Raw genomic sequence first — 16,214 nt, 5'->3', positions numbered from 1 at the left:
CTTAATGGCTTTCTCCTCATCTCTGCCTCATGGCTTCCTTGTCTTCCTTTAAGTCCCACTTAAAATCTCACCTTCTGTAAAAAAGCCTACTTCCCCATTATGCCAATGCCTTCCCGCTGAGATTCCCGCCAAGTTAGTTATCCTGTATATATTTTGCTTGAGAAAGGAGACTATTTTTGCCTTTGTATCTCTGCTACTAAGAACATGCCTAGGACATAGTAAGTGTTTAATGAATTCTTCTTGACTGGGTTTTTGATGTGTTAGATACCTCAAGCTTAGTTAGATGTAACTTCCTAGTTACATCTGTAATGTAGGGAGTTTGTCTTTTCCCTCCAGCCTTCTCCAATTCCCTAGGCCCCTACAGATCTTGGGAAGCCCTATTGCCCCAGACTCCAGTAGCCCTCCTATTAACAATACCCTGGTCCAGTCTGGATAATTGTATGGGGTAAGTCAAGAACTCATCACTATAAACTTGGTGGATCTCCCCGCTACTGTAGGGGAGCGACATGCTCTGGAAACAATGAAAATTCCTTCTCCAGCCTTTTCTGCCTCCTACTCTCCACCTCCCCTAAACTTTGGATTTCATAGTCTCACAAAGGCCACTACTGTTTGGTAAGAGAGGCCACTCCTGCTTCTGTGTTCCACAGGGACAGAGGCCCTCAGATTGACCTTTACACTGACCAAGGCAGGCCCTGTGGGATGATAGTATGACGGCGAAACAGGCTATTACACCCACTGCTGCCTAGCAAGAGATAGAGATGTTGGTTGTTCCACATCCCCAAGATGGCATCCTCTTCTCCCCTTTCTTTTCCTTCCCACTAATTCAGAGTGATGTACTTCAGTCCCGAGGCTCTTTTCACCCCAGAGTAGGGTTATGTTTTTCACAGGGCTGGGGGTAGGAAAAGTCTAGTCGAGAAAGGAACTGTATTACATGGATGGGGGGGGGGGGGAGAAAAAGAGAGAGAAAAAGAAAGGTCTCAGAGCTTGAGTTGCCACGTCATAGTTTATCACAGTTTAATGGGAATGTTGAGAAAGATTAAGGCACAGCTGAACTTCCCCCAGGAGGTGAGTTGCTGGGCAACAATGCAACTTAAATTGGGAAATGTCCCAGAGACCAGTTCTGCTAACCACTTTTTATTATTTTTCTAAGGCAGTGTGATGAAAAGCCAAAAGCCCTGGGAAAGTAATCAGAAGACTTGGGACCTTGTCTTGGATCTGCCATTCAATAGTTTGTATGACTGCAGGCAAGCTTGGGCACTTCCCCCATTCTCTTTTGTTACAGCTGTAAAATGAGCTAGTCACACTGGATCACTAGTGTCAAACTCAAACAGAAATGATTACTAAATTTATACATATTGACTTTGTTTTAAAATTGACCTCCTCACGATCCATTTATCAACCCAATTTCTGATCTTCTCTCTCCTATCCAGCTGCCTATTGTATATTTCAAACTGGATTTCTTCTAAGTTAAAAGCCAACATGTCAAAACTGGAATGAATTCTCTTTCTTAACATTATGTGTTATTGTACTTTTATTTATTTTGTTAACTATTTATCAATTATATTTTAATTTCCTTCTGGTATCACTTGAGAGTGTGGTAGGCTGTAGTCTGTGGGCTACTTTCTGAACTAGATGACAGGCAAGCAAAACAGTCCCTTTATTTCTGGAACTTAACTAAGAGGTGAATGGTAATCAGGGCGGAATTTTCTGGACAAGATTCCAACCTGTACCCTTCTCAGTAAATAAAGGTCCTGGGCTCTGGACTTTGCCCCAGGATTCTGATTGGTGAATGATCACCTGCTCTCAGCACCACCACACCACTCCTCAAAAGCACTTCCATTGGAGTCATTCCACTCGAGCTCTAAGAACAATACTCAGGTTAGCGTGACCATGCCTGGGAAGGACAGGTTAACATAACCTTGGAACTGTGGGTTCATGGGAATATAGAGCCACAGATTGAGAGTTAGAGAGACTTTTGAAGCCATCAAGTCCAATTCTTCCATTTTAGCGGTGAGGGATGTAAAACTCAAACAAGTGAAGAGAAATTTACTCAAGGTCAAACAGGTAAGTTAATCAGATGAAGCAGGGTTTGTATCCAGATGCTATAATAGGTGTGAGGAGAATACTCTATTTGCTGCACTGCATCCTTACTGAAGACACTGTTTTATCTCTTCCTTTTCAGTGGTTCCTGTAACTAAGGGATTATCTTGAAGATGACTGGGTACAAAGCCAGGAGGATCCACTTACTCTTAGAAGGAAAAAACTCAGCCTCATTTGGGAACCATCTCTTATTTTCTCTCTCTTTGACTTCTAGAAAAAGGGGGAAGAAGAGAGTAGAGGGGATTTCTTTCCTCCTGTTCCCAATCCAGCACCCTAAGGTAGCCTGAGTCTCTCGTTGCAATCTACTGCTTTCTGTTTCCTTCTCTGAAAATGTCAGATATTGATCCTGAGAAGTGAAAGCTTCAAAAAGTCATGGTAGATGAACGTGATAGAATACTATTGTTCTATAAGAAATAATGAGCGGGAAGATTTCAGAAAAACCTAGAAAGACTTACATGAACTGATGCTGAGTGAAGTGAACAGAACCAGGAGAATATTGTGCACATTAACAGCAATATTATTTGATGATCAATTTTTTTTTTTAGCTTTTTGCAAGGCAAATGGGGTTAAGTGGCTTGCCCAAGGCCACACAGCTAGGTAATTATTAAGTGTCTGAGGCCGGATTTGAACTCAAGTACTCCTGACTCCAGGGCCAGTGCTCTATCCACTGCACCATCTAGCCGCCCCTTGATGATCAGTTGTGATAGACTTAGTTCTTCTCAACAATACAGTAATCGGAGACAATTCTAAAAGACTTGTAAAGAAAAATACACTCCTCATCTATAGAAAGAATTGTGGAGTCTGAACGCAGACCAAAGAATACTTCTTTCATTTTTAAAATTGTATTTTGTTTTCTTTCTCATTTTTTTATTTGTTTACAACATGACTAATTTGGAAATATATTTAACATGTTTGTGCATATACAACCTAAAAAAAAGAAAAGAAAAAGAAATGGATGTGTCCAACACCTATCTTGTGGATAGCTGAGCTCTGAATTAAAGATATGAGCATCTGCTCCTTGATGGAAAAGGAGCTTCTTGAAGACTTCAAATCAACAGAATCTGATTTGCAGATCTGGAATGTGAGTTGGCCCAAGGTAAATTTGACATCTCTGTTAAGTGGTTGTTAATAATTCAGTTATTCTCCAGGGAGAATATAATGGGTGTAATGAGTTTCATGTTTTTCTATATTTGTTAATATGTGCTTTTGAGTCATTAATGTTTTAAGCATTTTCTATAATGAGAAAAATAAATCACTGTACTTTAGCTGATGGGCATGTGGATAGTTCCATAGTGAATAGAGAGCACAAGGTCTGGAATCAGGAAGGTTCATCTCTGAGTTCAAATCTGGACTCAGGTACTAGCTGTGTGATACCAGGCAGGTCACTAAATCTTTGTCTGTAAGAATGAACTAGAGAAGGAAATGGCAAATCATTCCAGTAACTCTGCCAAGAAACTCCTGAATGGTATCATGAAGAGTCAGATGTGACTGAAATGACCCAACAACAATAAACTACAGCTGATATTTATGATACTTATGGTTGATATTGTATTTTGAGTACCTTTTCTAGAAAACTCTGTTATATACACTTTGGGGGAACCCTGAGCATAAGGGAATAAGCATTTAAATAGTACCTATGTATAGGGCAATGAGCTAAGTACTTTTTTATAAATATAAATATTAGCTCATTTGATCCTCAACAGTCCTGTTAAATATAAAAATCTTGTATCAAGGACTGAGTTTTAATAGATTACAAGATGGAACTGCTCTGCTATGTGTGAAACTCAGACTCATAAATTATATCTAAGCTTTGTTTATGAGACTTAATCCACTGAGCTGGTCTAATTTTAGACTGAGAAAGGGGCAGAGTCAGAGAGAATAAAACCTGTTCCTCCTCCCTTTAGGGTCCATTCTACTTCTCCCACCCCCTTATAGAATTGAACCTAGTCCATGTAAGTCCAGAGCTGGAGCCCCTTTGTGGGAAAGAGAGGGTGACACCATCCTGCCAGTCCCCCCCTCCCCAGGTTCATAAGAGTCATCCTGTATCTTAATCCCCACATCTAAATTGTTGCCCAAACCCATCAATTTGGCCTTTGCACCCTCTCTTGAGTATGATCCCTTCTCTCTTCTAACTTTGCCATCCCTTTCATGCAGGCCTTCATCATCTCAGTCTGAACTATTCCAATAGCCTGTAGGTGGATCTACCTTCCATAATGTCTATTTTAATTCACCCACCATTCAGCCCCTAAAGTGATTTTCCTAAAGCTCAGGTCTGATCATGTCGTGCCCCCCTTCAACAAAATCCAGTGGCTCCCCAACCTTCCAGGATCAAATACAACACATTCTTCTTAGCATTTAAAGCCCTTCATACTTCAGCCCCTTCCCACCTTTCTAGTCTGCTCCCACCTTACTCTAATGCTTACTCTTCAATTCAGTGACACTGGCCTCCTGACTCCTGGCTGTTTCACAAACAAGACAGTTTATCTCTCAGCTCTGGGTATTTTCTAAGCACTTCTAAGCACTTACTCTGGACGGTGAACTATTAGATAAGACATTATCACTTTGTTCATGGAACTCAAGTCTAGTTGAGGTAATACAGAACACGTGAATAACTATTATATAAAATTGCAATTACTAAGTGAAGTTCAAGTGGAAAAAAGTTATTGCAATGTTATTGCAAAGTTATTGCAATGTTCTCCTTCCTTCACACTCTGGCTTCTTTTAAGTCCCAACTAAAATAGCCCTTTCTATAGGAAGCCTCCCACAATTCTTCCTAACTGCAGTGCTTTCTTTATTTTAATCATTTCTTATTTATCCTATATGTAACTTGCTTTGTATATATATTTCTTTGCATAGTGTCTCCTTCATTAGAGTTAAGCTCCTTGAGAGCAGAGACTGTCTTTTGCCTCTTTCTATATCTCCAGCACAATAAACATAATAAATGTTTATTGATTGATGGACTGACAGAAACACCTTCTGTCTTCGAATTTTCTGATTTTTTTCCAGCTTCTGTTAGGTCCAGGAGCCACAGACTTGGGTTCCCTTTCTTTCATCCTCTGCACACCAGACCCATCTCCTTGTCTTTCTTTCCCTCTCTTCCCTTCCAGGAATGGATCCTTGCATGGAAAGTTCCATCTCCTTGGCTATTTTCATACACTTTCCCAGTTTTAACATCTCAAAGGAATGTATGACATCATTGCTGTGAGCGTCTCCAACACTTTTCCTTGCTCCCAACCCCCTTCTATCCCAGCTATTATCTAATCCACTGAGCTGGTCTAATTTTATAAATGCATTTTTCTCTTGTCCGTGGGTTTTCTCTCAACTCTGGACTTCTAGGGTCAGGTTATTCACTGATGCTGGACACTGAATTTGATCCTTCTGACCTGAAGAAATATAAAGGTTAAAGCCAAATAATGCCCCACTGAGCTAGAGATCAGCATGGGCTTGTCAGGGCTGTGGAAGCAAATTGGTAGATTCCGTAGTCGTTAAAGACATAGGTTCTTTTGGGTGTCCTGGATAGGATATCATTCTGTATTAGTTCAATATCAGATACAATTGTGAAGTGTCTTCTACTGAGGATAAGCATGTAACTTGCATTTTGGAAAACAGGTGACACAAATCACAATGGCATGAAACACCCTCAAGATAGCATGTGGATAGAGTACTAGACTTGGGGTTAAGAAGACTCATTGTCCTGAGTTCAAATCCAGCTGCAGACCCTTGCTAGCTGTGTGACTGGACGAGTCACTTAACTCTGCCTCATTTTCTCATCTGTAATAAGAACTAGAGAAGAAAAAGGTAAACGACCCCAGATAGGGTCACAAAGAGTTGGAAATGACCTTAGTTTCCTATTTTAACTATTCTTTTCTTGCGACTTAGATAGTTTTTGTTGTTTCTGTACTGAAGAAATGTGTTTGTGATCCTTTCTCAGTTCTGTTCCCTGTGGCAAAGTCCCAGTCACCCCACCCAAGTTATGGTTCTGACAGGAACCGAGGAAAATGGATTTTGAGCCAGGTAGGTGTCTAACAGATAAGGCTAACTCCTACCATTACTGAAAGGCTTTCCTTTGCTATAGTGGCTACAGATATGGAGTCCCCTAGGATGCCAGACTTCAAAAGCCTAGATTGTGAGGCTCCAGAGTTAGATACTGCTGCCTCTCAGAATCCCTGTCTTCTTCCACCATTGCCTTTGCACCCTTGCTATTGGCTTATGCTTCAAAGGACCTCTTGTAATCTCCCCCTCTTGGAACTCTTCCCATCCTTTAAAGCCCCAGCCAAATATCATCTCCTCTTTAAAGCCTTCCCTGAGCTTGCAACCCCCCTCAAATAAAAAAAAATAACTTTTTTCCTCTTGAACTTCACTTAGTAATTGCAATTTTATGTAAGTTATTCACATGTCCTATATTACCTCAACTAGACTCGAGTTCCATGAACAAAGTGATAATGTCTTATCTAATAGTTCACTGTCCAGAGTAAGTGCTTAGAAAAAGTTAAAGCTGAATGGCTTCCACAGTCTGACACCCATCAACCTCTCCAGGATTATTGCATATTACTCTCCTTTTTTCATTTGCCATTTCAGTCAAGACCTTTGAGGAAAGGGCTCAGCACCTCAAGTTAGTCCATTCTCCTTTTGGACACCTGTTCCCATATCGAAACATACCTTGCAACAACTTCTACCCGTCACTCCTCCTTCTGTCCTTTGAGGACAAACAGAACAAGTCTAATTCCCTTTATTATATGGCACCCCTTAAAATATTTACAGACACCTTTAGTCTTCTTTTGTCTATGCCCACTTCTTTCAAGTGATTCCCATGTCCATTAAGATCCTGGTTACCCTGCTCTGGAGACTCTTCATCTTCTCTATATCTTTCTTAAACTACTTTGCCCAGGATTGAACAAGATGTTCCAGATAAGGGCCGACAAAGGTAGAGTGGGTAGGACTATCATCTTTGTATTCCTGGAAGCTTTGACCTTCTTAATGTAGCCAAAACTGCATTAGCTTTTTTCCCTCCCACATCACACTGCTGATGTAGTGAACCTTTGGTCTCCTAGAACACTCAGATCTTTTTCAGCCCATTCATACATCTTCCACATTGTACTTGTGAAGTTGACTTCGTCCTCAAATGCAAGACTCCATTTATCTATTGAATTTTCAGCTCAATGCTCTAGTCCAGGGGTAAACAAACCTCAATCCAGAGATACATTCAGTGAATTAAGACTGGCTTTTACATTTTAAAATACAATAAAACTTTAAGATGCTGAAAATATACTTAGCTTATGGGCAGATCCCCTAGACTTCAATTGACCCTATTCTGTCAAAATTTTCATTAGCTGACTTGATCATACAGTATTTTAGCTCTCTGTTTTGCAGTCTACAAATTTGATGAGCTTCCATCCATGTGTCATTCAAGTTACTGACAAAAATGCTAAATAGCACAGGATTAAGCACAGGTCTCTGCATACTCTATGAGAGACTTGCTATGTTGACAATGAGCCACTCTTTGAGTCCAGTCATTCAATCTGGATTTGAATTAAATCCAGTTGATTTCACTATCACCTAATCCATATCGATCCCCTCTACAGGAGCCATCACCAGTTATCTTGACTTATGTCTTGCCACTGGTATCTGACTACTATGGAGGAGAGAGGGAAGCTGTTGACTTTGCACCACTCTGCCTCAATTTTAATTTGATTCATCCACAAATTATCACCCTCCTGATGCCATTAGTTCTCTAAAATCTAATTAAGCTCTATTCACAGCATTTTTCTCATCTACAAGTTGAATGATCTTGTCAAAAAAGGAAATAGGGTTAATATAGCATCACTTAGACTGAAGACCTATTTGTAATCATCACTTCTCTTTCACTGACTTCTTTAATGACCCTTTTTTTCCCCCAGGAATTGAAATTGAAATCATTAACCTGTGTAACCTGTTCTCTTGCCTTTTAAAAAAAATGACAATGATTGCCCTTCTCCTTTCTTGTAGTATCTTTCCCATCTGCCATTTTTTATATATCACTGACAAAGGCTCAACAATCACATCTGCCAGTGCAGTTTTTTCTTTTTTTTTTTAAGAAGAGGCTAGGGGCAGCTAGGTGACATAGTGGATAAAGCACCGGCCTTGGAGTCAGGAGTACCTGGGTTCAAATCTGGTCTCAGACACTTAATAATTACCTAGCTGTGTGGCCTTGGGCAAGCCACTTAACCCCATCTGCCTTGCAAAAAAACCTAAAAAAAAAAGAGGCTAAAGATTTTAGCCTCTGCCTGTTCATGTGGCCTAAATTAAGGCGATGATGATGATGAACATACTCCAAATTTTCCTTGGGTCCTGGAGACTGTGTTAGGGCATCGATGGGAAGAACTTGGCTAGATGGTAATAATCCTGAACAGGCCTGGGAGGTGCCATTTCTGCTGCATTGTCTTCTTGAGATTTTTGAGACTTGGAGTAGGCAATACACAGTTCTACCATACGTGACTCCCTCACCGAGCCAGAAATCATAGTACTGAAATAAAACCAGAGCTAATGGGATGGAATGCGTCATTTTATGCCTTAGGGCCAACTACAAATTGTGTAAAAGTGTTCTGTGGAGATGACAAAAGCATGGCTTGGTCGAGAGCATGACCTTACCAACCTCAAGGTCTATTAAGAACTTCTTTGACCCTATGTGGTCTAGCTTCTTCCACTGACTAGAATTCTTTCCCTATTCCAAGGGAAGATGGGCTATATGAGAATCAGTGAACATCATTCAAATAGTTTTTCCCCCAACAAACTCCTTTGTTAAAGTCATTATTTTATCAAATATGTCATTAATTTAATTCAACAAACACCAATCAGGTATTGAAGATTTCTCTACCCTCAGAAATCATCCCTATTAATAATTGGCATAACATGTAACGGGGGATCAGTTTATGAGCAACAGCATGGGGTCACTGAACAAAGATTTGGGCATGGTGTACTACTCAGTATGGGTTTGTAGCGATTGAACTCCCCACTCCCTTTTCAGCTTCACATACTTACTGCTGGGAATCAGGAGATTGAGGGCGGCCTAGCCACTGCTTTGGCCCACATGTCAGGCCCACATGTTCCGGAGGTAGTCACTCCCACCCAGGCTGTAGACCCGCTCCCTAGTCCTGCCCTTAGTTCCACAGGCAACCTTTGACCCTTGGTCTTTGTATAATTTTCCATTTTTGATAAAATAGCATTCCAACCTAACTGGGCCTCAAAATGGAAAATTACTTAACCAGGAAAAAAAGTTTAATCTAAATAGCAACAGGCCACAAAATCATCTCACATTTCTTTTTATTTCTAACCACTTAATGCTAAATATTTCTTTATTTTGAATCCTCCACTTATTTATATATAAAGATGAAAAATAAACATGAAAGTTAAAAATTCTTTATTTCAAACAAAGAACAGGTACAGCATTATAAAGACTTGTTGGAAAGCATTAAATACATGTTATTTATCACTTGTTTCCTTGTGAATTGCCATTTCACATAAATGTCAAAGAAGAAAATGGTTATCTTCTTTTTCCCCTGCCCTAATTTTAATGCAAATTATTAATTCTACACGAGTGGGTATGATCATAAAGATAAGATCCCAGTGAAACAACCTCTCTTACAAACTCTCAGGTATCTTTCCCAGGAAGAGGTTCATCTCCTCGACTGGGAAATTCAAGATAGCCAGATGAAACAACTGGATCTAGGCCAACTGAAGCTGCCAATGGGATGAGAAGAAGCAATCAACATTCCTATATTCAAGATTGCACAGTAGTTTCCAACTATGGGAGATCCATTGTTTGATTTCATTCTACACAAACACTATGGGGAAACTTTAAATTCATAATTTTATCATGGGTAATATTAGCAAATATTTAGGAAAAATACAAACAGGTTTATTTCTCATCAGGAAAATGATTCAAATACCTTTTAAAAATCAGGCTCAGTTGCTAGAAGTGGAGTAAATTCTGAAAAGTTAAATTAAATCTAGAGAGGATCACGTGAATAATATCTACCCAAACCAATAAATTACCAGGTTATCTCTGCGCTGACACTTCTACTCTTACTCAAATGTTTTATTTAACTGACAGCCACTGTCATCATTGGGGAATCTAGCCAAAAGTGATAAATGTTACATTTACTTTTCTAATCTTAAATCTACTTTTCTTAAAAAACACACATACAAAACAAACTTTTTTTGTGGTATGAATGCTAAATAAACAAACCATTAGATGGCGAGCAAGTATTTGCTAATTTGACAGATCTCAGACACAACATATGCATTATATATAAAGATGAACTACCATGAGATAGTTGTGTTATTCCCTTCAGAAATGGATGGGACTATTCTTGCTAGCTGACATGGTGGTTGACAGGATCACACAAAATCATTTCACCCCAAATAATTTGCAATACACACTTCTCTTAGGATATGGCAGCATCAACCCTTATTCCCTTGAAATTGTGTTTAAAACAAAACTAATAAACAAAACCCCAAACCCTGAGATTTTTTCCCCCTTCTTTGGCAATTAGAGGTTGAAACTCCAGTCTCTCTCAGATGTCTCCATCTCTAATCACTTCCTTCATGCTTTTTAAGCAAAAGCTACACTTGGCCTCCATAACAGCAAATGTTTTTGCCCTACTCTAATTTTTGTTAAGCAAAACAATACTGGGGCTGAGACAAAGGGTAGTCTCAATCCTCCTTGTTGCCCAATGTTAAGTCTATATTAGGTAAACATGCTACAGGTCATCTACGGTAAAGGCAGCAAAACAGGGGGCTAACAAGGAGTTAAATGTTGTAGCATGATGTCAGTTCAGCAACAAGTCAGAAAGAATGGATAATTTACTGAAAAGTTTAATAACAACTATACAGAAAGGGGTACTCCATCTGTACACTGCTTCCTTCACTCCACTGCCAAAATTAGATATAAACTTCCAAATTTAGCTATAGAGAGATCTCTTGGCATAGTAAGTAACTGTTGGGAATTAGTTGAAAACTCTTTTCTGTATCATGCTGGGAAGGTCAAACATAGAGTATGGGTCTGGTTAACATTGGCAGACGCTGATCAATTTTCATCATATCCATTTAGAACAGAAATAGGAATCAGAAAATGGCATGCAAGGGAAGAATGACACAAATCTAGTTTTAATGACCTTAACTATCATAGAAAAAGGGGTTTAAAAACAACAGATTCCCACCCTTTGCTTATAGGTATGCATGTACAGGGGAGGAGGAGTCAACAATACCATTTTTTAATGACAGTGTGTCTCTAATAAAATACACCAAAAATCAGCCTGGACCCAAAGTTCCTTGCCTGTTTCCAAGTCATTTTTGTTTTGAACACCAAAGGATGACTCAATATTGTTGCATTTTATTTCAAACACCTTTTATATTTTTTGCTAAAGTGAAAAATGAAGCATGACAGTGGAGGGTGGATCTGGTAGTAATCACTTTTAAAAGACAGCAGATGATGTTCTACAAGTTCTGGAATCCCTACAGAATTTTCACTGCAATTAAAGAGACCTTACCCCTCCCTCCCTCCCTTGATTCTACAAAACAACTTTTCAGAATGCAAACACTTGAACAAATAATCTGTCTACTGAGAAAGGACTGATCCTTTTTCAAACTACTAGCTTGGGAAAGAAGCTATTTAAAACTAAGATGCTACCTTGAGTTGGACACGTATGCACTTTTAAACACAGCAGAGACATTTCCAGACCTGATGCTGAATACATTAACCCAGTCATGGGAGAAACTGCTCAAAGTCCCTTCATCACCTGATTCAGCCCTCAGTGTGATGGAACATCTGGTTTACTTTTATTCAGTCTAAACTGTGCAGAGAAATCCTTCACTTCAAAGTTTCCATTGTCTGCTTCCATTGCCAACCAGTGAAGTACTCTTGGCTGAGAGACATATAGCAAGGTCACACAAGTCGGGTCTGTGTATCTCTCAAGAAGGCCTTTGAAAATGCAAGAAAAGAACTTGAAAAAAAAATAACATTGCACACACTCCTGCCGTAATGCTCAAATAGTGATGCTGGAGTCTGGTTTCATTCACTTACATAGTTATTTTTCATTTCCTGAACACAAACTAGTGCCAGTCATTTTGTCTCATAAAGTCATACAAACATTCAAATCAAAACCACTGTCTTACAGGACATAAGTAGTTTGAGAAAGGGGTGAAGAGATCTGGGATAATCTGAATATCATTTTTCCAATTCCAAGTTTTGGGGTGTATATTTTCAGCAGTCATGCTGTGGACTCATGAATTCATCTAGCAGGGTTCACTTCATGCAGGGCTGAAGATAATAAGGCTAATAGAGAGACTGAGAGATAGTACTGTGGTCCTTCTACCATTGTGAGTAATTTGCACACTATATGTATTCAGAACTCCCTACCTACAAGGCCATCACCTTCTTGCCAGAGTTGTGGCTGATTCCTACAGATGAACCACCCAGGTTAGGGCTCAGGTGATGAACTGCTACAGCAACCCCAAGAAAGTGGATAAATCATAGCTTCATGTCAGAAAATAAAGTACATCTGATAAATGGTTTCTTCTTGAAGGGAGTTTAGAAATCAGTGCAAAGAAATGGAAGATTCAGGTAGGTCCTGTTCAGACTGCTCAGAGCATGAAATGCTCTTTTATAAAAACTGATAAGAGTTATCTAACTTCAAATCCTTCAGAGAATTACAGTGTGGGAATTTCTAATCCACCACCAACATAGTAATCAAAACCAGAGACAATCTGAATTCACATGAAGGACCTAAAGGAGATATGCTAGAAAAGTTTTCTTGATTGACCAATCTAAAATTTCAGATTTATAGCTTATGCTTCCTCCTATCATCAAAGTATACAGTATTCAGCAAGGCATACATAGGGAGTTTTCATATTTATCTGCCTGATAAACATACAAAGAGACTGAAAGAGTATTCAGTAAGAGACTGGACTATACTGATTTAAAGTGGTTTGGGATAAAAGAAATAGAAAAATTAATTATCCCTGAGAGTCTTAAAATTCCTTCTTGGTACATGTATTTCTTTTTCAGGGAAGTCAGGTTGATTTCCCATAGTGATCATCTAACTTCAGAGGAATGACATTTGCTTAGAGAGAGGCCTTGCTTTGCAGAGGGTTACAAATATTAGTAAGAGTTCAAAATGTTGAGTTGAACCCAATTTCACAAGTATGAAGATAATGCCACAAATAGAAAAATAAGCATTAAAGACTGATGAAATTTTTGCTTTTCCTCTCCATGCAAGAAGGAAGAATGTACTGGGATGGCCTAAGCAGAATGGGATAAAATCTAACAAAGAAAAACTGAATCTGAGTCAGCAAATGTTTTATTTATGATGAGGTTTATGAAGGGTTTAGAACATGCCATAAGAAAGGCCAGAGGAAGATAACTGTTTTAAGTAATTGGAATCATAAATATGTGTCCAATAAAAACAAATCTACATGGTCTGGGAGGCACCCTGATCCTTTCCATCAAGATTTGTAGGACTATGGGTTCAAGTGGAATGCAAGTGAAAACAGTCATCATTTTTAAGGAAGTAAAAAATCCTAGTTCTGTCATGGCCTCATCCATGGTGAATATGGAAACTGGTGCTACATTTGGAAACTGGACTTCCCTGGCAAGTATATCGGCTTTTCCTGAAATGAGCAAACAATTTATTAGTTTTCAGAAGAAACAGCTTCTGGCGTGCCAAAGCATAAGCCACACAGATACTTATCAGTAGAATCTGGTATCAGAAGAATAGCTGGAACCCCCCCACCCCTACCCCCATCCCTCATCAATAAATACAATGAGGTATTTTTCAGCAGGCCTTGAGGATCTGTATAGGATATCATCGAAGAGACCAGAGCACATGCAAACATTCCCTGTGAATTAATTTAATGAAGCAATATGAAAGCTAAGTCTTTATTTCAAACAGTGCCCCACAGTATTTTCACAGCTTTAACAACTGGTTTTATTACTTTAGCTATTTCTTTCTCCATTCTCCACATTAAATTTTCCTGGACTTCTTTCATTTGTAAATTATTAGTGAGATGACAGAAATTTCATCCCCTTCAATCAACATGTTTTCTATGTTCCCCACCCTATCACCCATGCAGCATCAGATGGCTTTTAAGCATAGCATCAGGCTTATTAAGAGGTGGATGGGAGATGCAAAAATCAATTCTATGAAGGTCAAGTTTCACCAGTTGAAGACTCTTCCACTTAACCTTGAGCTGTGGTTCAAAGCTGGCTTGTTTTGAGTGCTTTCCATACAATTTAGTAGGAGCAGAGCACTTTGAGCTACTGGGTTTTGAGACCTGTCATCTGGATAACTACCCTGCCCAAGAAGAGGCAGTTTCATAATGAGAAATGAAAAAATTAGGTCTGCCTGAACATTCTGGCCCCCAAGGTTTGTGCTTTAAATAAAAATCACTTTGCCACATCATGTGTAGATAGTGTGAAACTACAACACCTGTTGAGCCCGCCTCTGGGAGGTTTGGTAGAGGAAACTGATGTGAAAGGAGATTATCTTTAAAACACAAGGTAAAGACTGAATGATGGGAACAATTCACAAAGTAAAGAATATTTCTGAAGGGTAGTCTTGGAGGACCCACAGATTGAGGCTGCCTTTTGAGAAATTTTGCCAGTGTCGTCTATTTGAGAAAAAACCTCTATGTATGAAAATAGTAAGACTGTTGGAAAACATTGGTGTTCCTCCTTTACTCCCTCTAACAGTGCCGTTGGTGGACTCTGATTTATATTACCGAACAATACTAAATTGCCTGTCGAAAAGATGGAGGCAAGAGACACTTGTCTGACATACAACCCATCACCAATCTAGGCTGGCTGAGTCCTAGACTCAGAGCTGTATTAGTCTGGCAAGAGGCACATGGCTGCCTACTGCAAGGATTCGGTGATGGCACTGACCACATGGGCTGTTGCCTCTGGGGCAGCTGGTGGAGAGCCAAAGTAGCTGCTGGTTTGATTCCTCTGATGATCTCGGAGGTAGGGAGGAACAGCAGAACTCTTGATATGGAGGATTCTGGTGTCCATCACTTCACAGTCAATTTGCATCATCACTTCATAGTCTTGCCCATTGATTACATTCTCTGCAGGAAAGAATGAAGACAGTTATTGAAACTGTAATTTTATGATGAGTTTATAGCAGGGCTATCCAACTTTATTTTAAAAGTTTTTTAACTGAAATAATAGACAATATACTTTGATTTGCCATTTTACTGAGAGCCCTGCAGTAGCTCAACTTCATTTACTAAAGCATTTAGTAAATCCACAGGCAGGCTGCATAAAATCACCCTGATGGCCACATGTGGTCATGGGCTGCATTTTGGACAGCCCTGGTTTATAGCATCAAGGATATTAATGAACTGAAAAGAGAAATACTTGTAAGATATACCCTTATGGGTAAGGAAGAATTTTACCAGCTATTGAAATTCAGCCTCATCCCTAATATGCCACCACAGGTACAACTCATAACCACTTTATGATTTCAGTTTCTATATACTGGCACAATTAAGGGACAGCACTACAGTCAAATTTAATAGGCAATGCTTCTGTTCTAGATATCACTATAATCAGGAGATAGAATGGTATTAAAGAAAAAAATACTGGCTTTGGGATGACATTTCCCAACTGAGCTGACCTCCTGGCTTCAATATGCTTCCTCAGTGCCCTCTGGGTGCTAGAAGCATTCTTCTGATAGTAGAGGACTTTGGGAGACACTGAAGAGTTCCTCCCTAATCCTCTCCTACTTAAGGAGGTCATTTGGGGATTCATCTCATTACTTCTCATTCAGCTGACCTCCTGGATTCATCATCCCCAGAAAGTCATCATCCTGCAGTATGAAAACTATCTAGAATCACCCACCAGTGAGAGGACTTCTTCTTGCCCCCAGGCTGGCTAACTTCCCTTCCACCTTTAGCTGGTGAGCTCCAGGAGGTCAGAAACCATCTAGTTTTTTGTTTGTTTGTTTGTTTGTTTGTTTAAGGGTTAAGTAGCTTGCCCAAGGCCACACAGCTAGGCAATTATTAAGTGTCTGAGACCTGATTTGAACCCAGGTCCTCCTGACTCCAAGGCCAGTGCTTTACCCACTACACCACCTAGC

The 16,214-nt window shown here is 39.6% G+C and overlaps 1 protein-coding gene across 5 annotated transcripts in view; it reads right to left on the bottom strand.

The window, feature by feature from the left end:
- The window catches only part of ATF6 (activating transcription factor 6), a 281,713-nt gene that overhangs the window by 69,895 nt on the left and 195,604 nt on the right, over positions 1-16,214 (bottom strand). For 2 of the 5 annotated variants that reach the window (XM_074221840.1, XM_074221841.1), the window contains one exon: positions 15,020-15,201. In XM_074221840.1, the coding sequence (XP_074077941.1) occupies positions 15,020-15,201 (182 nt within the window). Of the gene's footprint in view, positions 1-6,636; positions 15,202-16,214 lie in introns of those variants that run through there. The other 3 variants (XM_074221843.1, XM_074221844.1, XM_074221842.1) reach the window with 2 other exon arrangements.

Source organism: Macrotis lagotis, chromosome 2 (genome assembly GCF_037893015.1).
Source record: "Macrotis lagotis isolate mMagLag1 chromosome 2, bilby.v1.9.chrom.fasta, whole genome shotgun sequence".
Lineage (NCBI taxonomy): Eukaryota > Metazoa > Chordata > Mammalia > Peramelemorphia > Peramelidae > Macrotis > Macrotis lagotis.
This window is presented reverse-complemented; position numbering and strand designations above follow the sequence as displayed.